The sequence below is a fragment of the Rutilus rutilus genome (genome assembly GCF_951802725.1).
Source record: "Rutilus rutilus genome assembly, chromosome: 3".
In the NCBI taxonomy this organism is placed as follows: domain Eukaryota; kingdom Metazoa; phylum Chordata; class Actinopteri; order Cypriniformes; family Leuciscidae; genus Rutilus; species Rutilus rutilus.
In genome coordinates this window covers 54,043,680-54,070,143 of record NC_140211.1, presented here as the reverse complement: position 1 = coordinate 54,070,143, position 26,464 = coordinate 54,043,680, and the positions used below count along the sequence as shown (strand labels likewise).

Here is a 26,464-nt window from a genome sequence, read left to right as displayed (position 1 = left end):
GTTACATTTATTTCTTGTCAATCATGAGCTAGCATAAAACCGTCATGAGTCTTGCTGACCATAGCTTGACCTTCCCCTGTTTACTTTGCATTGTGGGACATGATTACAGCATGTCCTGCATACCGATGGGCCAGACTGCTCTGTTTGTTCAAGCATTTAACATTTTGCCCTGATGTTTTTTTTGTTTGACATAAATCATAATTGTAGATGCACTGTTTAATCCTAGATGTCTTTTAGCTCAAGTAGACGCAAATATTTTACGACACAGTGCGTTTGCATTTGACTATTTCGATTCCTTCCTGGCTCTGCAAACGGAATGTCTCTTAGTATTAAGTAAGCAGGAATTTGTTCCATAATGTTGGTAAATCATTACACTGTGCTGGTCACGGATCAAAGCGAGATCTGTTTTTTCTATTTTCTGACACAAATGAAGCATTTGCTTTTTATCCCTGTAGGAAAATTCCAGCTAAAACAGCTTCTGATGGTGACTGGATTTACATGTTTTCTAGTTGGACTGGCTTATAGACCACCTTACACCACATACAAACCAGCTGCCATGTTCCTTAACCATCTTCATCTCAAGTGTTTAGAATAGCTGTGATTTGCATTGAAAAAGCATCAAGAAGGCTCTTTTCTTTTTTTCAACGAAGGTTGGTAATTTGAGGAATATCGGATATCGAATATCACAAAATTGGAATATCGCTTTGCAAAAAAATTTGCGCAAAATATCTTTAATAAAAATGCTGCAATCGGCAAAGCCACTGAATCGCTGTCATTTAGGAATAAGATTGCATGGATGTTGAAATCGAGATTGCGACCTTTTAAAGATTAATCGTGCAGCTTTACTTCAACCCATTCAAGAACGCCAGTTTTTACTCCACATCTTCTACACTCAAAATATGCATTCATATTTACACACAATTGAATTTTGTTCATTAAAAGTAAATCAGTTTAGTTGTGTGCTTGTCAACACAATTTAGTTGGTATAGGTCGAATTTAATTTACTCTAGTAAGTTTAAATTAACTTTAATTGTCAAACAAAATGTTCCTATGTTGGTCGAACTTAATGTTTTTTAAATAATTTACAGAGGTTTAATTAATTAAAATTAAGAAAATTAAACATAAGAAAATTAATTTCCTAGTTTTTATTCGTCATTATGTGCATTACGTATATAATGAACAAATAAGAAAACACTGGCGTCAATACTAACATTAGTACAGTTATTATTCACTGTGTGCCCACTATAAGCACAAGCACAATGAAATTCAAAGACATTGCAGAAACTGCTGTAAATGTCCAACATAACTGAACATTAAACGGTAACGTCTTTTTAAAATAACACTAAAATGTACTCTCCTAATGCAGTCCCTTCCCAAGCATGCTGGGAACTACAGATCCACTTGCCCAGTTAGTTATCTTAATAAAAATGATTAATGTAGTGTGAGCACAAATAGATTAAGTACACTTCTGTTTTAAATATATTAGGTATATTAACACAATGAAATTACTAAATGTTCAAAAAATTGCGTTACTTTAGATGAACGAGACAAATTTTTTTTTTTTTTTTGTGTACCTGCCAATAACACTTTCACAAAGTCTGATCAAATAAATCCCCCTCTGGAATGTATAGTTGTCCATCTTGACATTGTCAAGACACTGTCTCTCTTTTATCTTCAAGGCTGTACAGTTGGAAGAGGTCAAACTGACCCCCTCACATCTGTTGTTGGAGAACCCCCCTCCCCATCTGTTGCCAGTCAGATGGTGCACAACCATGTTGAAGACAAATAATACATCTCTGGCAGTGTGTTCCTGGTCCGCATCCTGCAATAACAACAGCACTGTTCCTCCTGCTGCAATTCTTGCCCCTTTTTCACTCCGCTCCATCTGTATGTCAGCCTTTAGGAAATGGGGTCTAGGCAGGCCAATAATACATGCAAGCCCTCAAAGCTTTAACCTGGCCAGCTTTAGCTATATCTGCAAAAAATTATAGATGAACTGGATTTATCAGCACAGCTTGACATGGGCCGGTCTCTATTATAGGGTCTCGTGGTGTTGAAATGCATATTAGACATTCCAGGCTACATAGGGAAAGATAAACTGTCCAAACAAACCTTCACATTAATGTCAGTGCTTGTAATTTCCCAGTGATCGAGGGCCGTACTTAAGGAAAAATGCATATATGTCAGCCTTGTGAAACGGCTGACAGATATACAGGATTGGGGGTTATGATTTATTCTCAAGTTGAGGTTATCGTGAAGCGATTTCAGAGGTTGTGATCTACTTTGCATGCTGTCTGTGTCTCGTAAATAGAATGCAATATTGCATTTAGTGTGCACCATATTTTGTAATGTTAAAAACATTATGCTTAGATCTCCAGTTGGTGTACTATTTCCACTGGATCCATGCATGCTTGATTATATAACATTACCCAAAAGTTGTTGGGAAATAGAAAAGGGGTTTGATGGTTCTCTTAAATTCCACTTGTATATGCAAAATATTCCACTCAGTCACAGAAGCTCGGACTACCTGATCCACTCTGCCAACTTTTGTAAATGCTACACAATGGCAAACATCCCCCACACCATTACACCACCACCACCAGCCTGCACAGTGGTAACAAGGCATGATGGATCCATGTTCTCATTCTGTTTACGCCAAATTCTGACTCTACCATCTGAATGTCTCAACAGAAATCGAGACTCATCAGACCAGGCAACATTTTTCCAGTCTTCAACTGTCCAATTTTGGTGAGCTCGTGCAAACTGTAGCCTCTTTTTCCTATTTGTAGTGGAGATGAGTGGTACCCGGTGGGGTCTTCTGCTGTTGTAGCCCATCCGCCTCAAGGTTGTGCGTGTTGTGGCTTCACAAATGCTTTGCTGCATACCTCGGTTGTAACGAGTGGTTATTTCAGTCAAAGTTGCTCTTCTATCAGCTTGAATCAGTCGGCCCATTCTCCTCTGACCTCTAGCATCAACAAGGCATTTTCGCCCACAGGACTGCCGCATACTGGATGTTTTTCCCTTTTCACACCATTCTTTGTAAACCCTAGAAATGGTTGTGCGTGAAAATCCCAGTAACTGAGCAGATTGTGAAATACTCAGACCGGCCCGTCTGGCACCAACAACCATGCCACGCTCAAAATTGCTTAAATCACCTTTCTTTCCCATTCTGACATTCAGTTTGGAGTTCAGGAGATTGTCTTGACCAGGACCACACCCCTAAATGCATTGAAGCAACTGCCATGTGATTGGTTGATTAGATAATTGCATTAATGAGAAATTGAACAGGTGTTCCTAATAATCCTATAGGTGAGTGTACAGTAGTTCATCAGAACATTGTAATATACATAATTCACCCACTATATTGCTATATGTAGCCACTTTTTTTGCTCTTTCACTGTGTATGAAGAAATCTAAGGGATGGGATTTCTCTGTATACAATTTTATCTTAACATGATCATAAGGCCACCCAACATATGTGACTTTGTCAGTATATGTGTGGTTTCAGCTGTTACTAAAATTTTTTGTGAATTTAGTGCGAAAGTTATTGGTGAGTCATGATTTTCAAAATGTTTATATGCAGATTTCACATGCAAATATTTGTGTATGCATGCTTAGTCAGTGAAACCCAATCACAGATAATAAGCCACTGCTGTATGATTCATGAAGGGGGAAACTAAAATGAATTTTGGAACATGCTAGCACTTCAAACACGCACAGTATGCAACAACGGTTTCTATGGTATTAGAATGTAATTTAAGGACATGGTAATATCACCCTATACTAGAGTCATTGACTAATAAGGTTTTTAAAAGTGTAAAAAAATAGAATGGAGATAGAACTATATTTGAAAACAATTTTTTGTTTACCTAGGCGTTAACAATAAGATTTTGTGGTTTGTACAATCAAGTAACACTGTTTTTTGTCATTTTTTTACAAGATGGAAAAAATTTGTCACCAAAAAAGTCATTCGGTTTAACCACTGATTTGAAAGTTAAAAACTGATTTGACATTGATGTTGAGATAGTATATAGTGTGTACCACAGAAGAAATATTAAATAAAATTATCACTGATCTTATAAATGTAATCATTTATTGGACCTTTTCACAGTTCCTTGAACTATTGCCTAAAGTACCTGTATGTTCCTGCGGTGCGAACACGCCGACTAGGAACGACTTTAGTTCTAAGAACTCCATTTGGAGGAACTAATTTAGCTCCTACTTCAGAGTAGGGTCTAAACCAGCACTATAGGAACTACCCGTGACTTTAGTGTACGCTGATGACCGAACGCACGCAAAACACCAGCACCTGCCATTTTTAAAACAGCTATAAGTAAACACACAGATTATAGCCTATATATTTACTCCAGAAACTAGATACAAACATGGAAAACAGTGATAGATGGGCCTCTAAACCTTTATGCTGAAGAGAAAATCCAACGCAACTTTTGAGGGGACCAAGTCAAATATGATTATGTATTTCTGCTCAGCTAGCAACACTGGACATCAACCACACGACATAGGCTAATAACTTGTTTTTTTTTTCATATACTGTGTACTTTCTATAACAATTCTATCTAATAACATGTTAGACAGTACTGTTAGACAGATCGCTAACTAATGAACACAGAGAATGCGAGCATTGTTTGCTCTGGCGTTCTCAGCGCCGTCAAAATAAAGGTCCGTCGCGCCGTCAAAATAAAAGTCACCGTGCTTGCGTCACTCCCTTACCCCTCCTACCAGTTCCTATGGCCACTTGGCCAGTGCGAACGCAAACAGCAAAACCGAGTTTGGGGGAGAGTAGTTCATAGACCTGTTTAGAACTGGACAGTTCCTAGAACTAAGTTCCTGTAACTACTTGGTCGGAAAGCGGCTATATTCAAGTAAAACATTGCACAGGGAAAGGAGAAAAGGAGAAATGTAAAAAAAAAGAGCCTTATCTGCTTTATATTTGTATTATTGTAGTTCCTTTTAGTTATTAAAAACAATATTATTCCATTTAAATATTTACTATATCGGTTTTACCGAATGACCTTTTGACACTTCAAAATCTTTAAAATACCTTTATATGTAGTAAAATATAATTAAAACCTTTTGGATTCAGTAAAAGAGATCAAGTTCTACTACCTTACATACTTTGGATGTTATATATTAGTTTTTTTCTTATTATTAAGGCCTTTGGACAAAAAAAAAAATGACCCGTCACGTCATTGACCCACTAGCAAACAAAAACTGTTTTTCTACATTCTCAAATATATGTACTTATTATCATCAGTGAAGCACATACTTTCAGTGCCTAGTAAAGTATGCTAATTGAGACATAGCCAGAATCTGTTCTTGGTTATTATGTTTGTCTCCATATTTCCATTGCTCCTGATTTTCTTTCTCTTTCCCTCTTTCCATCCATCATTTCACTTGTGATTGTGGTTTGGTTAGTTGTAGGGAAACTAAGTAGCAAAGACAGTTTGTCATAATATCGTATGGGTTTTGAGAAGAAGACATTGGATGGTAACCTGATCTGAGGTGTGAGCTTTACAGACCAATGGAAAGTGAGAAAGGTGTCATGCATGGTGTGTGATCCACACAAAGCTCCGGATGTGCAAATACAATAAGTAGAGCCTTTATAACTTTAGCAGATGTCCTTTAGAGTCAGTAAGCAGCCCACATGTGATATGGATTCCGTCGGAGCGCACAGAATAACACTATGGTCATGTTTTCAAAGTCTTGCCTTGCAATCTCTCTCTGTATGAGGCCTACTGTATGTGTTGAGAACATTATGACCACTAAAAATGACTGATTGCTCCTAAAACCTTTGGCAACAGTGTGTTACTTTCCTGTTTTCACCATGCTTTTTAATAGACTCCTTTACAAGCGCTCTACAGCCCAGTTGGTTTCATGAGCTGTGAGGACCTGAGCTCGGCTGATCTGACCTGTTTTGTAGACAGTAGCAGGCACTATGTTTATCTTAGCAGTCGGCCAGACTTTCCTTCACATTGTGTTGCCCGCTGATCCATCTTCTTGCTTACAGAAACTGGCAGCTGGGGTGGATCAGTTCGCCTACACCTGCATACAAGACCATCCCATCTGGACCAATCAGCAGTTCTGGGAGGCCACCTTCTACTCTGAGGTGCAAAACCAGATCAGAGCGCTTTATCTCACTGCCCCTGAGGACAAGCAACTCATCACTGCCAAGATCAAGGTAAAGTCTTGAAGTCGACTTTTTTACTGATCTAATCCATCCACCCACCCATCCATCCATCCACCCACCCACCCATACATCCACCAAACCACCCATCCACCCATCTATCCATCCATCCACCCATCCATCCATCCATCCATCCACCTACCCACCCTTACATCATCCATCCACCCACCCACCCATCCATCCATCCATCCATCCATCCACCTACCCACCCTTACATCATCCATCCACCCATACATCCATCTACCCACCCACCCATACATCCATCCACCCACCCACCCTTACAGCACCGACTCTGACACCATTTCAGTAGAAAAGGGATATCATTTAACCCTGGATCCCATCTCTTCATCAGGAACAGAGTACATTGTCCAACGCATCCAGTGAGTCAGAACGGACTGCTATGGACCTCGCAGCAGAGCAGTTGCGTGCTTGGCCCAGTCTGAGCAAAGAGAAGCAACATGAGCTGGTGAAGAACGAGGAGAGTACAGTGTTCAGCCAGGCCATCCACTACGCCAGCCTGATGGTCTACCTGCTCGTACCACTGGACACCAGTAAAACCAAGCTGCTGCGCTCCAACCCTGCAGCTGACTGGGAGAGCGGCAGCAACAGCATCCTCACAAACAGGCAAGAGACTTGCTTCTACAGTGCATCGCAGAACATGTTCTCTCACTTTACTGAATCACAGATGCGACTTTAAAGGTGATGATACACTGGGGAACTTATTGAGCAATGTTGTCGTCAATGGGCAACCAGGTGAGACGCAGGGCCCACGACCGATCTAAATGATCCTGATAGAAATTTGTTGGCCATTCTCAATAGGAAAGTGCCCAAGCAACAATCGCTCAGTAACATTGCTCAAAAAGTTGCCCAGTGTATCATCACCTTAAGGGTGTGTTCGCACTTGTTTGGTTCCCTTGGTTCTTTTGGTCCACACCAAAAAAGAAATTGATACATTTAGTCCTTGTTTGCTATCTATTCACACTGTCATTTTTAAGACCGAACCTAAAGATATCAAACAACAACAAAAAACGGCTTTTATGACGTATATTTTCCAATGGAACTTACCGAACATCCAAAACAGTGCTGTGTGCTGGGCTAAACTCGCTTGTATGTGCGTACATATTATAGTATTTTTACCAGCTGAAAACTTGTGAAGAGCTTATAAAATGTGTAAAGGAGTCAAAACAGAGACAGGCATTCCTCCGTCACACACACAAATGAAGATCTCCTGCATAGAGACGCTGTTTCTTACACCTTTACCAAACTGTAATGGGCAACATTGCTCATGACGAGAAAAACCAGGTATGCTTGAGCATTCTGTTCTTTTTAAGGTTGCCTCTTGTGACATCACATCCTGTTTTTTGATTGGTTTTAAAGGAGAACTCCGGTCAATTTTAACATTGAGCTAATTTTTTAGTACCTATGATCACGCGCGTGAACTCGACAATCGACAACTGTGGACTTCGACCGAAAACAGGATGTAAATACAGGTATGTGCGCTGGCTGAATTAACATCATTTTTTATATATTTCTTTCACATCTACTGCAGTCAGATTCACCCGCGTTTACTCCGAAGGAATCACTCACATGACCTGTGCACTTGTAATGACACATCAAGGATGTTAAGAGGCTAAAAGCAGGTTTAAAACTTGCCCCATTGAAGTCAACAGGGTGCAAATTTTAAAAAGAGGATAACACGTTGTAGGCAACACCGATTTTTGTCGATGTTCTCTGTATTGACAGCACTCCAAATGTACAAATAAATTAGCTCAATGTTAAAATTGACCGGAGTTCTCCTTTAATGTATTTGCTCCGTGTTGCGATCATATTATAGTTGAACCCAACCAGAGGTCGTTTAGAACTTGTTTGCTTGTTGTTGCGCACCAGCGTTCGGATTTCACTTATTCAACTGAAGCGCAGAATTTGTTTTATTCAAACCAATTGTGAACACACTCTAACATTTTGTTTCAAGCTTTGTTTTCCAAGCTCTTAAACTCAAAATAATTAATTTAATGTGCCATTTTATTATAGAACAGGCTTTTAAAATAAAACAAAACACAATAAAACTAAAGTTACGTAGGCTCACTCATTTGCCTTACAATTGACCTCCACCTGCAAATGATTAAAATATCTTCCGCATTTTCTCCACATAAAATCCCCTCAGTTAATGGATCATTGTGCAAGTTGTGAATCTGATGTCAAAGCTAAAGGGGGAAAAAATGCATAAATTAGGTAATATGTGTTTTGTGGTGTCCTAGTCACCACAAAAGTCAAAATCTCTACATCAAACCTCCCAGATACTGATTAATAAAGGTCGTCACTCCAAACACTCTGTGCGATCAAGGAGAACCTACGTAGAGGTCAGCGATCATGTATGAAGGAGATACAGAGTTCAGTACAGATGCAGCTCATTTCAGGTGTTTATGAGGATGAAACAAAATAAGCCAAAAGACACAATAGTAATAGAATATTTTTTATCTCAAATGAGATCTGAAATCTGAGCAAATTTGTGCTGCCCCCAACTCATAAATACAGTGAAATATGAGGATGTAGCATCATGCTACAGCAATGTGCATTGTTTAAAATTATAATGCATAATATTAAGTAAAACACTAGTGGCACTCTTTGAAAATTGTTGCACCAGTGACATTTGACCAACTTGAAGCTAATCTGTGGAAAAAAGTGTTTAATTCAGAGATGATTCTGCCAGAGGTGGTTCTTAAAAATGTGAAAATACTTATGCAAACTGCATATTTCTGGCTTAAGTTGTCTTTATAACATTACATAAACATTTGAAAATATTTCAGTGCGCTGAAATAAAAATGTCACAGAAAAGCAAAATTTCAATATGTCATTTGTAGTCCTGTCATGTGAGAGAATTGGTTACGGGTCTGAACACTTTTGCAGGTCACTGGTGCTCAAGTCCATCTGGCATAGATCACTTAAAATGGAAAAGACGCACTGCAGGGGCTGCCGGTTGTCCTTTCACCTTGGTTACGAAACACACATTCTAGTATAAATAAACCTGATTGTTTCTCAGCATCTCAGAGAAAATCATACAGTTGATTGAGTCAATGAGCAGAAATGTAAGGAGAAGGAAGCCTGGTGTAGGTCCTCAGGAGTCCTATCCAGTTATACACCACATCCTTCTCCAGTAGCCTGAGTGTTGCTCTGCTGAAATGAGTTGGATATGTCTGAGTGCTCCCTCCACAAACAGCCAAGAAAAGATGGAGGGAGAGCAGGAGGGATAGAGCTTTGTAGTAATAATAATAATATGTGTGAGTTTTGGGAGGCTTCATAGTCCAAATGGGTGATGTTTGGCCAAATCCACATCTCCAGAGTGGATCTTTCCTTCCTCCTGTCCATTTCTCTTCCTCTCAGTCATTTTTCAAGGCCAATAACTGCACACTGAGAGTTTTAAGTGTTTTTTGTCTCAGATGTCACAATTTTTCTTTTTCCCCCTTTTTTTTTTTTCCTGTTTAGTTAGTGGTCTTTGATAAGGCAATCGATTAATCGTACTTTTGCTTACATGTAGGATTAGGGATTTTTCTAAACGACTCAAATTATGTCTTTTGTTGAGGAGAGGTATGCTATTATTTCTCTAAGCAATCATACTTGATCATTTTCACCTGCCAGACAATAAATCCTTTAAGGCAGGGGTTCCCAAACTTAGACGTAAAATATTTACTTGAAGTACCCCCTGAGATTTTAAGTTAATATTTCATTACAACACATTTGCATGTTCTCGGTTCTCTGATGTCAATGATAATTATAGACTTTATTGTTAACTCTTTCCATTGACAGAATTTTCCATCATTTATGAGACAACGCTCTCTTGCCATTGACAGAATTTTCCAGCTGTTTTGACTGTTATACGGTAGGGGGGCGCTATTAGGCATCTTCTGAAAAAGTACACAATCTCCAGATCAAAACAGGCAAAATAGGAGCAAAAACAAGCGATAAAAGCATTGCTTGTGCTCGTTGTAGTCTTTGGGGGGAATTTGTTCAAAATGTATTAAACTTACCCACAGTCAAGTGTTTATTAAAAATAAAGCATGAAGCTTTTTGTTGTTGTTGTTGTTGTTGTTGTTGTTTGTTTGTTTTAATGCAGAGGCTCTGTTCATTATTTAGATTTTTTGCATTTTCAGATATTTATACAACCAACATAAAATTTTGTGAAAATTATAAAAAATGCTGCTGGTGGCTGGCTACTAATAATAATTAGTAGTAGTAGTAGTAGAAGTATGTTTAAACTAATTAAAAAATGAAGACAGAAATAAATGTCTTTTGTAAATCACATTGTAATGTCTAATAAAAATGAATATTTGTTAATTATAATAATAAAATGCAGACTATATTTAATTAAGTAACAGCCTTGGATTTGAAAATCGCACTAAGCTTTAATGCAATTATTGTGCAGCCCCATTTATTTATTTAAATGTTACATTCAAAAAATGATTAATTATTAGCTTTTAATCAAGTACAAAAACTACAGGGGGTTTCTTGCCCTCGCACAAGATCAGACTGCATGCGGATGCTGTGCATGCACATCAGCGGACTGTGCTGGTGAAGAAAAATACGTCACGCAGTCGCAGATTGCCTGAGAGACACAGACAAGGGAAGTATTCTTTTGGCTTTTGGAAGAACAAGATTTGAGGGGTTGACCTCTTTTGACCCAGAACACCCTTGCAACCAGTTGTACGGCCCACATTAGAGCAAACGCCTCTCAGATTTTCTTAATAAAATATAATAATCTCTTACACGACTTAATGAACAGTTGTTCTTCTGCAAATTGGGGAAAGGATTTGATTCATTGCCCACCTGAAATGTCAGGAACGGGTCTCTTGATTTGTTAACGGAGTTGGCGAGTGACATCACTTTCCCACCAGCACAGTCTGTAAAGCCCAGGAGAAATCAGAGCCGTCCACTTCCTAACAGTGGGATTTCAGACCAGTTGTGTGGGACAGACTAAACAGACATTGACAGTGATGGGTCGGTAAATGAAAGCAGCAGAATTACACTTTAAATGCTTAAATGTGTTATTTTAAGAATATTGAGAGTGCCATTGTTGTTGTTGGATGTGTTGTGTTGAAGTCTGCAATATAATCATTGTCATGTAATAAACAGTATTGCAGGGAGTGTGGCCGAGAGCTTTGACACCGAGAGTGGATTCGAAGACTCTGAGACCAGTGACGTTGCCAACTCTGTGGGGAGATTCATCTCTCGTTTCATTGACAAAGTGTGCACAGAGAGTGGAGTGACCCAGGACCATATCAAGAGCCTGCACAGTATGATTCCAGGTAAAACAGTGTGCGCACACATACAGACACAGTCAGAGTATTTCAACTTTCCTAGGGCTCGAAACATGCTGACAGCTGTATATTGACATAAGATTTTTGTTTAAAGGGGTGGTATAATGCCCTTTTCACAAGATGTAAAATAAGTCTCTGATGTCCCCAGAGTGTGTATGTGAAGTTTTAGCTCAAAATACCCCACAGATATTTTTATACAGCATGTTAAAGTTGTCACTTTTTGAGGGTGAGCAAAACTTTTTTTGTGTGTCTGTTCCTTTAAATGCAAATGAGCTGCTGCTCCCGGCACAGAGGGCGGAGCTTCAAGAGCTCATGTCCTTTTATCTCACACAGACATGCACTGGAAATTTCAGACACTTTTAGCCTTTTATGTTCAAACCGAAGTCAGAAAGATGGAGAGACTCAAGAAGAAGTGACAACATGTAGACAACATTTCTGAATGGTTAGTTGGTGAAGCTTAAGTGTAGTTATCTTCTAGTCATTGATTAGCATATTCTGTCTTGACAATCTATAAATCCGGGGGCGGGGTTTATGTAAATTTTAGGGTTTGTGATGTCACTAACCCGGGAGGAATGTCGTGTAGTCTCTACCAGCCGTTTTATGTAGTCCTTAAAAAGCAAATATCTCCCTTTGCTTTGAACTTTGAGCGTTGTAACTTTGCAGATGTTGTTTATGCTCAAACAGCAACATTACACACTAACTAAAGTTAGAAAAGTGAAATCATATTCAACCATCCCTTTAAAATGCATATACAGTACTTGTATACAAGTGTATATTTTGAAATGCTGTTAGTGCTCACCATTTTCACAGTTCATTTCAGCAGTTCTCTCTTGTGATTTATTATTTCACAAATATTGCTTGTAGTCAAAACTGCATGGACAATTATTATGCAATTAAAAAAAAATGCAGTTTAAAGTTCAAGATAATTAAAGTTCAAGGACAATTCAAGATATTTAAACTGAAAAAGTACTGTCACCCCATGTCCTAACCAGTTCAGAAAGTTTCCTGTATCAAGGTATTTATCTGTTTGTTCAGGTATTGTGGCAATGCAGATGGAGACTCTAGAGGCGGTTCATAGAGAAAGCAGAAGACTGCCTCCCATTCATAAGGTAAGAACTTGTTCCCCACTGGTGAAAATTACGCAAAGCTTATATGTCATTTGATTTGCTTTCTTGGTCATAGAGAAGTTGCTCTTCAAATGTTTTACAGTTTCCTTGATAGCAGTAGCTGCTTTGCGCATTATATGCAGACTTACACATTGCACAATAATTGACATTAACTCTTTGCTCATTAACTATTGACCTGGAGATTTATTATCACTGATGTGGAGTGGTGGACGAAGTACACAAATCAAGTACTTGAGTTAAAGTACAGATACCCTAATAAAATATTTCTCCAGTAAACGTATAAGTGCTCGTTTTCAATGTTAATAAAAAGTATAAAAGTACTTTTAATGTATAATCATATAATATATGTTTTTTAATGTACTTAAAGGGTTAGTTAAAGTTAAATGTACTTAAAGGGTTACAAAAAAGAAAATTCTTTCATTAATTACTCACCTTGATGTCGCAACTACAACTTTTAAGCCCCAGAAAGGTAATAAAGACATAATTAAAGTAATCCATGTGACTCCAGTGGTTTAAAATTAACATAACATTTAATGAAGTGACGCAAGTGTTTTCTTTGCCCAACATAATTTAACACTTTATTTTCTAAATATTAATCTCCAATGCGCATTCACGTGAGCACCACGACACATGCGTGTTGTGTTGATGTGAGAGCAGACGTTTTTGCCCGAACGCGAGCTTCATAAAATTGAGTTTAAACAACTGGAGTCAACTTATGATGCCTTTACTACCTTTCTGGGGCTTGAAAGTGATAGTTGCGTAGACTGTCATTGGAGGGACAGAAAGATCTCAGATTTCAATAAAAAGATCTTCATTTGTGTACCGAAGATGAACGAAAGTCTTACGGGTTTGGAAACGACATCAGGGTGATTAATTAATGACATAATTTTCATTTTGGGGTGAATTAACCCTTTAAGTATTATGAGAAAAAAGTACTGATTGATGAGCTATGTTTATTATTTAGTTATTAGTCAGCACTAATAAGAAAGATTAGTGCAGACATTTAATGTGTGTTCATCTCCAAATAAGCAAACTTTTTTTATTACCAAACAACTTGTACACTATCAAAACATTAAACTGAAATATACTAAAATATCAATGTAAGTTACTGATAATTCAAGTGTGCAAAGTGAAATACCATATAGTGTTTTAAAAAGGGTAGGTCAAGCCAAATATGTGGCTACAAATACAATACAATTTAGAGACGTCACATGAGGCAAAATTGCATTAACATTTTGATAATCTGGCATAATCTTGCCTCTTTTTGACCGGGCCATTGAATCAGTGAGTTGTTGACTCAAGAACAGCTGCAGTCGGATCAGTCAGATTCACAAATTAATCGTTCAGTGTATACTTAGATAGGTTTACAATACAGCAAACTCTATGGATAAAAACCGCACACTCGGGTTTGATTTGGGTAGTGCTAGAGCCTATATAGGCTACCTGTCTGTGTATTGATAAACTAAAAGAAAGTTTATATACATTTTCTGGCTAGTTAACTGTAGTAGTTTTTTTTAATACACCAAATTTTCACCCAAACTGAATATTTAAAAACAAGTTTAAATGGGTAAATCTTCTATAAATATTTGTGATTCTTCATTTTCTGTTTCTGACATACTCCAGTTCTTGTTAAAACACACTAGACATGCTTATTCTGTCCATTTGGATCACTTCTTGTGGGAAATCATTTGTTTTGTCCATCAAGTGTGCTTTCTCTTTAATTGAGCGTGAGCAGCGCAGCTCTGCTAGACTCTGCGCCGAAACCCCCGCTTCACTGCTGCTCACGTGACGCTCCTGCTAATGCACTCATTGGTTAAAAAAACATGCGCCGCTCACGGTTGCTGGCGGCCGTTAATGAAAGTGCAATTAGGCAGACACCGATTGAGTGCGTGACCAACCATGCACATTCTCAAAAAATGGTCGCAATCTAGAGCCCTGCATCTGACTTACAAGTCAGACTCACTACCGTTCTCTGCAGAAAATACTGCCTGGCTTCAATAACAAACTGAAAGTGATTTGTCATGGAGTCAAAAGCTGATTATAAATGGTCACTGGAGAAACAATTGAGACACATGATAATATCAGGTATAAACAGTAATCCGTCTTTTGTGCTGGGCTTCTGAGATGCTTTGGTTGAAGACAGAATTCTGAGCTGGATAAAGTCCTGCTGTCTGTACAAAGTTTGTTTTTCGAGAGAAAAAAGAAACCATGGTAGATTGTTTACTAGTTTGCAAATCGAGGGAAGAGGCTGATGGAGAACCCAACTGGCATCCCCAGTGTGAAGTGGACTGGTCTTCTAATACCGCAGTTTTCCACATAACAAATACTTGCTGTAATTCCCAATTTTTTCTTCTTTTTTTTTTAAGTCGGCTCTGTGTCAGCTCTTGTCACCCTTCTGAATCCAACTAATGAGTTAGATAATGGTACTGGACAGGGCCTGGACAGAACAACTGTCTGGACAGTGTAAAAACTGATGGCTTGTCTCTCTGGTGGTAAACACACAAGGCTTGAGTGTGATTACTGGGCCTGGAACTAAACCTAATAATTTATGCTTACTCCATCATCAAGAGAATCATTTGTTATCTGTCAAAAACCAGACCACAAATACTTGCCTTTTTTTGCTGGTGCAAATTGAATAACAGTGTAGTCTTACAGTTTACACCTCGTATTAGGATGCGTTTTGGTCGATCGGATCACAAGTAGACGAGGGAGACACATTTCCATTTACACCTGGTGTTTTAATCCGACTCTTTTGTCCAGTTTCAACCACTTCTGTCCTGATTTCTTCGAGGGGAGGGTCTAAGGGTGGGTAAATATGTATTTTTTTTGTTCAGATCTTTCGATCTAATGGACAAAAAAAAGCTTGTGCAATTTGCATATGAACATGACCGGAGACTTCAGAAAAACCATACATTGTAGATTTCGTTGACTGCCATAAGTGTGTTAGAAATCAGAAATGGTGAGAGAACATTGTGCTTGGTACGTTTTTTGTCTTCAAAACAAACTTGGGTCTTCAGCCGACAATGTTTAAATCCCGTCTGGCTAGCACGCTTCCCATAATGTTTACGCATTAGATCAGTAGGCGGAGAGTAGACGGTATTTTGCAGCTGTTCATTCGATCACATGAGCATTTACACTACGAAAGCAATCTGGTCGAATGTGTTTTCCACTACCTCTGGAAGTGGTGGAAAGTTAACAAACTCAAAACGCTTTAGACCCCGTTTACACCTGTATTTAGCGTCGTCCACTTGTGATCCGATCGACCAAAACGCATCTTAATACTAGGTGTAAACAGGGCCATATATTTCTGTTTACTAGAAAGGTTGTGAATATAATCGTCTCTGTACCAAAGCATGTGCTCCTGGTCTTTTTCTCCAGCCCAAGATCCTGCGGCCTGCCCTGCTGCCTGGAGAGGAGCTGGTGTCCGAGGGGCTACGGGTGGTCTTAGACCCTGACGGTCGAGAGGAGGCCACTGGGGGTCTTCTGGGAGGACCACACATCCTGCCAGCAGAGGGAGCACTCTTCCTCACCACTTACCGTATCGTTTTCAAAGGCACTCCTCACGACCCACTAGGTAACAACATTTATTATGACCCTCCTGTTTGGATAAAAGCCTAAATTAAATATGTGCGTCATATAATTCGAACGCATTTCTTCAGAAGACTTGGGTTGTATTACTCGTAAGGATTCGTTTTACAACAGCTTCTTTTTTTTTCTTTTTTTACCTTTTTGGATATTCTACGTTTTCAATGGATTTTCAATGGAGGGAGAGAAGCCTCTCAGGTTTCATAAAAAATATTTAATAATCATTTTGTTTTGAAGATTAAACAAAGTCTTATGGCTTTGAAAGGACATGTGAGTGAGTAAATGATGGTAGAATATACATTTTTGGGTGAACTGTCCATTTGTCCAGAATGCCCAGGCCACTCCTCCAAGTCATCTGAAGACATTCAATAGCTTTGTGTGAGGGGAAAGTTGTTGTTGTTGTTGTTGAAAATAAAACCCTCTGCTGTAGCTCTTAAATCATGTTTTTATGCACATTTAAATTTGCCACCACAAGTTGCATCTCACAGGGTTCGACATCGAAACCAAGCTGATCCTAAATTTGCTTGAATCCTTTAATTGAACTTACAGTTTACAGTTCTTTATTTAGAGAGTTTTACCTCTGAGAGCTGTATTTATGCATTTATATCACTGTCTGTGTGTGTGTGCAGTTGGCGAACAGGCTGTGATCAGAAGTTTTCCGATATCCACTCTAACTAAGGAGAAAAAGATCACCATTCAGAACCAGCTACAGCAAAACATGCAGGAGGGGCTTCAGCTGAGATCCTCCTCCTTCCAGGTACTGACACACTAAATGGGCAGCTAGTGAAAGGCTGATAACACATCGTATTACATAAGGGAGAGTGGGGTAAGATGTGACAGTGGGTAAAGCTGTGTCTACCATTAATCGAAACGTGACAGTATTTTAAAGGGTCCTATATGGGCCATTGTACAGAATTGGTTCTAAGTCAGAGTTGGAAACGTCTTGAAAAAAAATGGCATTTTTCCACAAATTTTGTATGTATGCAAATTGTATAATATCCAAGGTACACATTTTTAGTAATTGTGCAGTTAATTATCATATTGTATTTTCAGAAAGTTTTGGAATATTTTTCCTCTCCCCAAATTTGTCACTAACGAAACACAATAATAAATAATTTAATAAGAAGCCTTATATTGACCTATTCATATTTTGTTTACATCTACCTTGTAAATATATTTTTTGCTATTTAAAAAAAAAGTTTTCACTGGTAAATCAATAACAATTACAATTTTAACAATATTTCAAGTGTAATTTATAAGATTTATTGTATTTTGAGCCCAATCTTTCTTTGTAAAAGGCATTAAAGGTCCCATGACATGAAAATTTCACTTTAGGAGGTTTTTTAAAGGGGTCATATAATGCCATTTTTGTACAAGCTAATATGATTCTTTAGGGTCTAAATTAAAAGTCTGTAATATACTTTAATTAAAAATTCTCATTAGTATTGTAAGAAAACACTCATTTTACCTGGTCGAAAACAGCTCTGTTTTCAGCACGCCGTGTAAGTGTCTTTAAATGATAATGAGCTTTGCTCACCCCGCCCCTCTGTTCTGTGTGTAGACCGTTTGTAACACAATAACCATAACGCGTTGTTCATTATAAACGTGGGATTATGAATTATATTGAGAACGTCGTACATAGAAAACATGCCATAATGTACCCTGAGTGTAAACAGCCGCATTCATCATGAAGCGTGCAGCAAGCGATTTGCAAAGATTAATATAAATATTAATATAAAGGTTAATAAAACGTTACACTCACTTCTTCTTCTGGAGGTGCAGCAGGAACATGAATAGTTGGTACCGATCCTTTGTACAGTCTGGTGTGTGAAATGATTCACGCAAACATGAAAGCATTCACGTTGATCGTGGGGAATATTCCCTTCAAAAACAAACTCACCCACTGCGTCTTCAGCGGTTCGGATTTAGGAACATCAAAATGACTGCTGTGTATTACACCCAAGAACAGAACACCACAATCGCTTAGACGCCATTCTGCTCATAGACAGTGCTCCAGCGTATCAACAATGACCACACCGGTCCGCGCGGACTATGATTGACAGCTCGCTCACGAGCGAGGGCAGGTCTGTGTTGAAACGCTGCTGTCAATCAACAATCGTGGGAGGGTTCTCGACCGATATTGTGACTTCACAAAATCGAACGGCTTGATTTGAGATGGTGGAAAACATATAAGGAGATAAAAAAAAAAAAAACACTGGATGGATTTTTATCATTTTATGATGGTTGTGTACAGGCACTGCCAACACACATTTCAGTACAATCAACTTGTAAAATTTTTGAGAAAATGAAAGCTCAGACGGGCGAATCTAGAATCTTCCCTTTATGTCGTCATAAGGGGAAAGGTCACCTCCCCTTTCTCTTCTTTGCCCGCAAAGAGAATTTGGCCCGCCCATGAGAAAATGAGCTGCGCGAGCACGATATTGTTTTTTCCTCGAGAGACATCATAGCTTGCAAACGAGCGAAGCATGGCAGTTGCTCAGTGTTTGGATGTACAAATGAACACAAAAGTGTTTTTTTAATTCCTTCATCCGAGCCTCTGAAGAACCAGTGGGTTATGTGAATTTCTGATGTGTAATTGTTCAAGTTCAGACAGATAATCTTTCTCTCAAAATCGTTCAATACTGTTTATGCATCAGTAAATCAAGCCAGTGACTAAATGATCAACTTCACATCGTTTCTCTTGGTAGGGTGAAAATAATCTTACTTAAACTGTGATTAAAATATATACAGAAAGTGATCAAAGAACAATCCCTTTCCAATCGCCCAAGCTGTCAATCACACAGCGCGAGTTTATCTGGACACTTGCCAAAACTCGTTATGAAATCTATGATGCTGTTACGCTGCACAACGAAGCTCTTACTGTACTTACCTCATGTTTGCATTGGTGAAATCATTAGTGAGAGTGCAGAAACTGTTGCAATGATAAGATCTTCATTCACGCGATCAACAGGCTGTCATCTGCTCAATGCTCATCACTGCAACCTTTTATGTGATGGGAATAGATCTAAATGCTTAAAAAACTTCTCACGATTCGTAATAGTGCTGTAATAGTAAAAACGTATAATAGCTGTAATAGTAAAAGTATTCGAGAGAGTTCCACATGTAATGCTAGTTATTTCATATGCAAGCATGTCAGCCAATCACAGCAGTGGGCGTTTACACTGAAGTCTCACAGCAGACACTGTACAGCAGACCCTTCAAACAGAGCGTTCAAATCAGAGGCTAAAATCAGGCTAGGAAATATGCCTTTTATTTCTAAATTATTAAAATTTTTGATTGTGCTTGTGCTCTCGCGAGAACTCTGGATTACCAGGGTAGCAGTTTGCACCAATTCTGTAGAATGGCCCATATATGGCTCCGTCATTAAAGTGCCCCTATTATGGATTTTTGAAAATTACCTTTCATGTAGTGTGTAACATAGCTCTAAGTGAATGAAAACATCCTGCAAAGTTTTAAATCTGAAAGTGCACCGTATATAAAGTTATTGTCTTTCAAAAAGTAAGAGTCGATTCTGAGTTTTTCAAACGAGTCATAAGCCGTTTCGTTGTGACGTCAAGACGAAACATTAGCATATTGCCCGCCCACTTATCGCACGCGCAGACACCATTATTTGAAGTGGTCAGCTTTCCCTACATGCCTATATATTGGTTTGAACATACAGCACGACCTCTCTGTTGTGCCTCACCACCCCAGGTTTTATCAAAAAAGTAATTCCGATTTCAGTGAGCCAAGCGCGGTCTGTTTTAAAGCAGGGATGTTTGCTGAAGAGGAATGTGCACGTTTTAGACTGCTCTCTCTGCTTGACTCATTATAAGTCTCTTCATGGATGAGGACAGAGCAAGAGAAGCACATGTTGTGCTCTTCACTATGCATGGACTATAGGGCCATAAAGATTTTATGGCTCATTCCTATCGTTTTACTAACTTAAGCTATAAAATCAGGCCATGTATTGAATGGTCTGCCCACGTGTGACTGCCAGCAGTCGGTGTCTGGGGTACATTATCAAGCCCTCATTAAGACCTGCAGTCCACAGGAGAGATCAGGTCAGATAGAAGAGTGCTGAGGGATATGGGGTCACGCAGACAAGCGTTCACGTGGCCAAACCTCCTTTTGGACTGTTCTCCATAGAAAAGTGGGAAAAGGTTTTGTTTCATACTGCTATCCAGCTCAGAGCAGTTCTGCAAGTCATTTCTCTTGCCCTGAAAAATTTCAAATGATTATTTGCAGATTTTCTTGCTTCTGGTGTGGTGGCTCTATCCTAAACCATGGACGCTTTTCACATTTCCGTCTTCCTCAGAAGCGATAGCCGGAAAAAATAACCGATAGCAATTCTATGACTTTCCAAAAGAGGAAAAAATAAAGAGATTGATTACTTTGGCCAGAAGAGAGAAAGATGTCAAATTTGCCATCACTCCCTCAGCTGTTGTCTTAGAAACAGTAGTTACTATTATGTAGGGTGACCATATTCCAGGTCATGTCCGGCCGGGATTTCGAGATCGCCCAAAATATCCGCGACTCGGCTTCCGCTCTCCCGTCGCCATTCATTTTGTTTACATGTACACCTTTTGATTCAGTAGTACTGAATTAATTCCGATTGGTTAATCTGAATGTAGTGTTTACATGAACGCTAAACAAGTGATCGGTTGATGTGCGTGTAAGCATTGCTAAGAAAATTCCTGTGTTTTTCGTCTCGATCGGGATCCGTGTGAATCAGAATGCATGACCTGCAAAGCTGGCACGTACGTGTCAGTGTCAAATAACGTAATAATGTAAACATAATGAATGGCGACTGTAGAAAGCAAAAGACGAATCCCGAGCACCTTGGGCGATCTCGAAATCCTGGCCAGATATGTCCGGGTAAAACAGGACGTATGGTCACCCTACTATTATGTAATTGAACCTTTGTCAAGGTAAGAAAACACAAAGTGTAGTGTTATAAATGAAAATATAAAAACACTTTGCTAGATATACAGTGTTAATAACTGAAAAGGCATCATCACAGTCTGTGAAAATGGTCCATTATACAGTGAGGAAAATAAGTATTTAAACACCCTGCTATTTTGCTATCTGACCCTCAAAGACCTGTTAGTCTGCCTTTAAAATGTCCACCTCCACTCCATTTATTATCCTAAATTAGATGCACCTGTTTGAGGTCGTTAGCTGCATAAAGACACCTGCCCACCCCATACAATCAGTAAGAATCCAACTACTAACATGGCCAAGACCAAAGAGCTGTCCAAAGACACTAGAGACAAAATTGTACACCTCCACAAGGCTGGAAAGGGCTACGGGGAAATTGCCAAGCAGCTTGGTGAAAAAAGGTCCACTGTTGGAGCAATCGTTAGAAAATGGAAGAAGCTAAACATGACTGTCAATCTCCCTCGGACTGGTGCTCCATGCAAGATCTCACCTCGTGGGGTCTCAATGATCCTAAGAAAGGTGAGAAATCAGCCCAGAACTACACGGGAGGAGCTGGTCAATGACCTGAAAAGAGCTGGGACCACCGTTTCCAAGGTTACTGTTGGTAATACACTAAGACGTCATGGTTTGAAATCATGCATGGCACGGAAGGTTCCCCTGCTTAAACCAGCACATGTCAAGGCCCGTCTTAAGTTTGCCAATGACCATTTGGATGATCCAGAGGAGTCATGGGAGAAAGTCATGTGGTCAGATGAGACCAAAATAGAACTTTTTGGTCATAATTCCACTAAACGTGTTTGGAGGAAGAAGAATGATGAGTACCATCCCAAGAACACCATCCCTACTGTGAAGCATGGGGGTGGTAGCATCATTCTTTGGGGGTGTTTTTCTGCACATGGGACAGGGCGACTGCACTGTATTAAGGAGAGGATGACCGGGGCCATGTATTGCGAGATTTTGGGGAACAACCTCCTTCCCTCAGTTAGAGCATTGAAGATGGGTCGAGGCTGGGTCTTCCAACATGACAATGACCCGAAGCACACAGCCAGGATAACCAAGGAGTGGCTCTGTAAGAAGCATATCAAGGTTCTGGCGTGGCCTAGCCAGTCTCCAGACCTAAACCCAATAGAGAATCTTTGGAGGGAGCTCAAACTCTGTGTTTCTCAGCGACAGCCCAGAAACCTGACTGATCTAGAGAAGATCTGTGTGGAGGAGTGGGCCAAAATCCCTCCTGCAGTTTGTGCAAACCTGGTGAAAAACTACAGGAAACGTTTGACCTCTGTAATTGCAAACAAAGGCTACTGTACCAAATATTAACATTGATTTTCTCAGGTGTTCAAATACTTATTTGCAACTGTATCATACAAATAAATAGTTAAAAAATCATACATTGTGATTTCTGGACAATTTCAGACCCCTCCATGATTTCTAAGTGGGAGAACTTGCAAAATAGCAGGGTGTTCAAATATTTATTTTCCTCACTGTATGTACTCTGTAAATCTGGCTAGTATGGAAGTTGGACCGTGGCGATTTCTGATCATATATCCTGCTTTGTTTTAGCTAATTAAGGTGGCGTTTGACGAGGAGGTGAGCTCAGAGATGGTAGAGATCTTCAGGAAACACCTGCAACGGATCCGCTACCCACCATCCATCTTCAGCACCTTTGCCTTTGCAGCAGGACAGATGGCACCACAGCTCATATTACCCAAACAGAAAGAGAGGAACACAGGCTTCCGGTCAGTGCAATATATGTTTTATAGAGAGGACATAATGTAAATTTAACATTCGGCGTTGAGTTCTTTTTACTACCCTTGATATCCTAGGAATTCTGATTCTATCATTATTTACTTATCCTCATGTCATTCCAAGCCCACATGATTTTCTTTCTCCAGTGGAAATTAAATAAATTAAAAAAGGACTGGGGTTGTCAAGCATTAAAAAGTGTGCACCATACAGCTCTGTACTATATTTTAAGCCTTCGTAAGGCATACAATCAGTGCATTTACATCAGTGCATCGACAGTGTGTAAACACGTTAATCCGTTTTCCTTTATCGTCATTAGGTAATAAATCGATTGACAGAGCTTGATTTTTGCCCCTTACCCCGATTTCGCCCGGCATTTAAACACCTTAACCTGCCTTCTGTCGTCTTATTGAAGTGCACATGTGTGATATGTGACAGGAACGCGTCTTTAGATGGCAGGTTTAAGTGCTTCCAGTCATACCGAGTGTTTCGCGGTAGGGGAGGAGAAAAAAAAATCGCATAAACACTGACTTTTTTGACCCAAGAAATAAAAAAAAAACGTGTTCTCATCTCGTGCAGCCTAAGTTCCAGTGGGACAGTTGTAGAAACTTTAAATATGAGAGGAGAATGAGTTTCCTGCTGACATTTTGAAATACTCTGGGGTTTCAACTCACATAATATAATACCCTGAGTGAAATACGTGGATGCTTACATTTTGATGTCACCACCGGGGAATAACCTGTTTTTTTTTAATACAGTCTTGTAAATGTGGTTTACTTGAATTACCAGGTTATTGATTTGCATATAAACCGGTAAATCAGGTTAATTCAATACACAGATTTTTGATTGGTTGTTATCAGTGTATTGTGTGCATGTAAACATGCTCGCCAGTCTGTTTGTCAAACTTTACGTGCATTAAGCACTATGACTGCATCGTCTGAACTTGAGAACTGGATCAGTCAAATTTGTGTATAAATCATTCAGACCAGTTTTGCAAACTGTGTTTTAACAGATTTCACTCATGAATTAGACATTGCTACTTCTCTAAAGAGCTCTTTTGAACACACTAGCGAGAGCTAGAGCGGATGTCAAGATTTTCAGCGTATAACAGCTTAAATTTAACTTTCAAATCTTCACATAAAACTATCGTATGGCTTCACCAGAATTGGAATAAAGCACACGTCATACGTACTACAATAATGATAAATTTGTGTGAAAATTCACATTCATTATATTTAAACGAGTTTCCAAGATGTTGTTAATTTCTCCTTTTGTGTTCCATGGAAGAAAGATGGTCATAAGGGTTTGGAACAACTTGAGGGTGAGTAAATGATGGCAAAAATTGTGGGTGTACTGTTCCTTAAAATGAACATCTTGTTTCTTGTAGCACCCTATCTAAGACCATTGTGAAAGGGGCTAAAAGGGCCGGCAAGATCACAATGGGCCGCCCATCCACTCTTAAGAAAAACGAGAAGGGCAGTCGCATGACGTGGCATGAGGATGATGACATCTCCAGTGAGTATACTTCACAAAGAATAATTTTGCTAACACTTTACAATACGGTCCCATTAGTTTGTTAATGCTTTAACTAACATTAAATAACAGTGAGTAATACATTTGGGTTACACTTTATTTTAAGGTGCCATTGTTACATGTGTAATATTAATCAACACCATGTACTTACTATTGGGCTAAGGTTGGATTAGGGTTTGGTTGAGGTTTAGTTGCATGTAATTATGCATAATTTACTGCTATTACTATGGTAAGTACATGTAACGTGTAACAAGGACACTGTACAATAAAGTGCTACCCAGCTCAGGTTCAATAAATAATATTAACAGATCCAGCTTGTTTTTAAAAACATGTATTAGTAAAAGTTGGACATGCTTTAGAAGTAGTTAGTTCTTGTTAACTAGTATAGTTAACTAATGTGAACAAATAGAGCCTAATTGTAAAGTGTTACCAAAATATGCTGTGTCAGCAGTCATGGTCCTTCACTTGTTTGATGTGTTTCAGTCTCAGATGATGGAGAGCCGCCCTCCAGCAGCACGTTGAAGGCCTCAGAGAAGTCCACCATGGAGCAGTTAGTGGAGCGAGCCTGTTTTCGTGACTACCAGAGGCTGGGCCTGGGTACCATTAGTGTTAGTTCCACACGGTCTAAAAGCGGAGAGCAGTTCCGTGTTACGGCAGTCAACAGGCTCTACTCATTATGTCGCAGGCAAGAAGCAACCCAACACCTAGACTTTGTTCGAAAACCTGGTGCTGTCTAATGCCTACATAGACAGCAACTGTAGAAAACAGTGAGACTCAGAATTGCGTGATATAAACTCACAACTGCTAGTTATAAAATCAGAATTGCATGATATAAACTCGCAATTGCTTGTTTAAATTCTATTTTGTACTACTGACTTTATAACTCACAATTGCAAGTTCTAAAATCCTAAAGTTCTGAGAAAAGTCAGAATTGCGAGATAAAAAGTTGCAATTTTCTTTTAAATTGTTTTATTCCATGGCGGGAACAAGCTTCCATAACACAATACGTAAGATTCTGAGATCTGTTGATACTTCCACTTCATTGTGACTTTAAACTGCTGTTTAAGTCTAGGTGGGTAGCTCACAAGGTTTTGGAACAGAGCGCACTATGAAAAACAATGACATAAATTGTTATACCATTTTTTTTTTAGAAGAAGCAGTTTCTTAGCTATTACTGTTGAATCATGAGTTCTTTTCTAAATGGTGTGGTTTGCAGTTACCCTGGTCTCCTGGTGGTGCCTCACACCGTGCAGGACAGCAGTCTCCATAAGGTGTCCCGCTGCTACCGGCACAACCGTCTGCCAGTTGTGTGTTGGAAACACCCTCGCACCAAAGCGATTTTACTCCGTTCGGGAGGTTTTCATAGCAAGAGTGTTGTTGGGCTTTTCAAGTCTCAGAACCCTTCCTCAGCAGGTATGTTTGTGCAGGAAAATATGCAGAGTTCACCGAGCAGTCTTCGGGAAGTTTTACAGTGAAAGGGGTGTAAATATTTGCTCTGACTAAAACTAGTTTATGATTTTAATTATAAGGTTATTCTCAGCCCTAGACGACATGCCTGTTCACTGACTGTCTAACGCATGCTGCACACAACACTGGAAAGTGATTCATTGTTCTGGCAAGCACTAATCTTGATTTGATGACTTTATGCAACTTTGGTGACTATGAGAACACAGGGTTTTTGTTTACAAGGTACCAAATTGATACAACAAGCACTTTTGAGGATGAAATAATCACTGGATTTGACAAAGGTAGCCATGTTTTTCACACAAACTACCACAGCATTAGTTAAATATTTTCATGGCTGTCTATTATTTTTTAGAAAACCCACCCCAAACAGAACATAAAGAAAACAAACTGTGGTGGGTCACTTTTTCAATGTCTGATTCAGTCTTCCTGTCGTAGGTGGTTCTTGGCCAGAATAAGCTGCAATGTGGACCAGACCTTTGGCTATTTAGACCAGTGACCCTTTTTGACCCCCATTATCCAATGCGATATTCAAATGTCTTCATATTGGTCCC

The 26,464-nt window shown here is 39.2% G+C and overlaps 1 protein-coding gene across 2 annotated transcripts in view; it reads left to right on the top strand.

The window, feature by feature from the left end:
• The window catches only part of sbf2 (SET binding factor 2), a 128,508-nt gene that overhangs the window by 81,386 nt on the left and 20,658 nt on the right, over positions 1–26,464 (top strand). For both annotated transcript variants that reach the window (XM_084405508.1, XM_084405507.1), the window contains exons 18-27: positions 6,029–6,199; positions 6,558–6,829; positions 11,333–11,505; positions 12,553–12,626; positions 16,023–16,218; positions 16,859–16,986; positions 22,731–22,906; positions 24,301–24,428; positions 24,930–25,131; positions 25,663–25,859. In XM_084405508.1, coding sequence (XP_084261634.1) covers positions 6,029–6,199; positions 6,558–6,829; positions 11,333–11,505; positions 12,553–12,626; positions 16,023–16,218; positions 16,859–16,986; positions 22,731–22,906; positions 24,301–24,428; positions 24,930–25,131; positions 25,663–25,859 — 1,717 coding nt within the window. The remainder of the gene's footprint in view (positions 1–6,028; positions 6,200–6,557; positions 6,830–11,332; positions 11,506–12,552; positions 12,627–16,022; positions 16,219–16,858; positions 16,987–22,730; positions 22,907–24,300; positions 24,429–24,929; positions 25,132–25,662; positions 25,860–26,464) is intronic.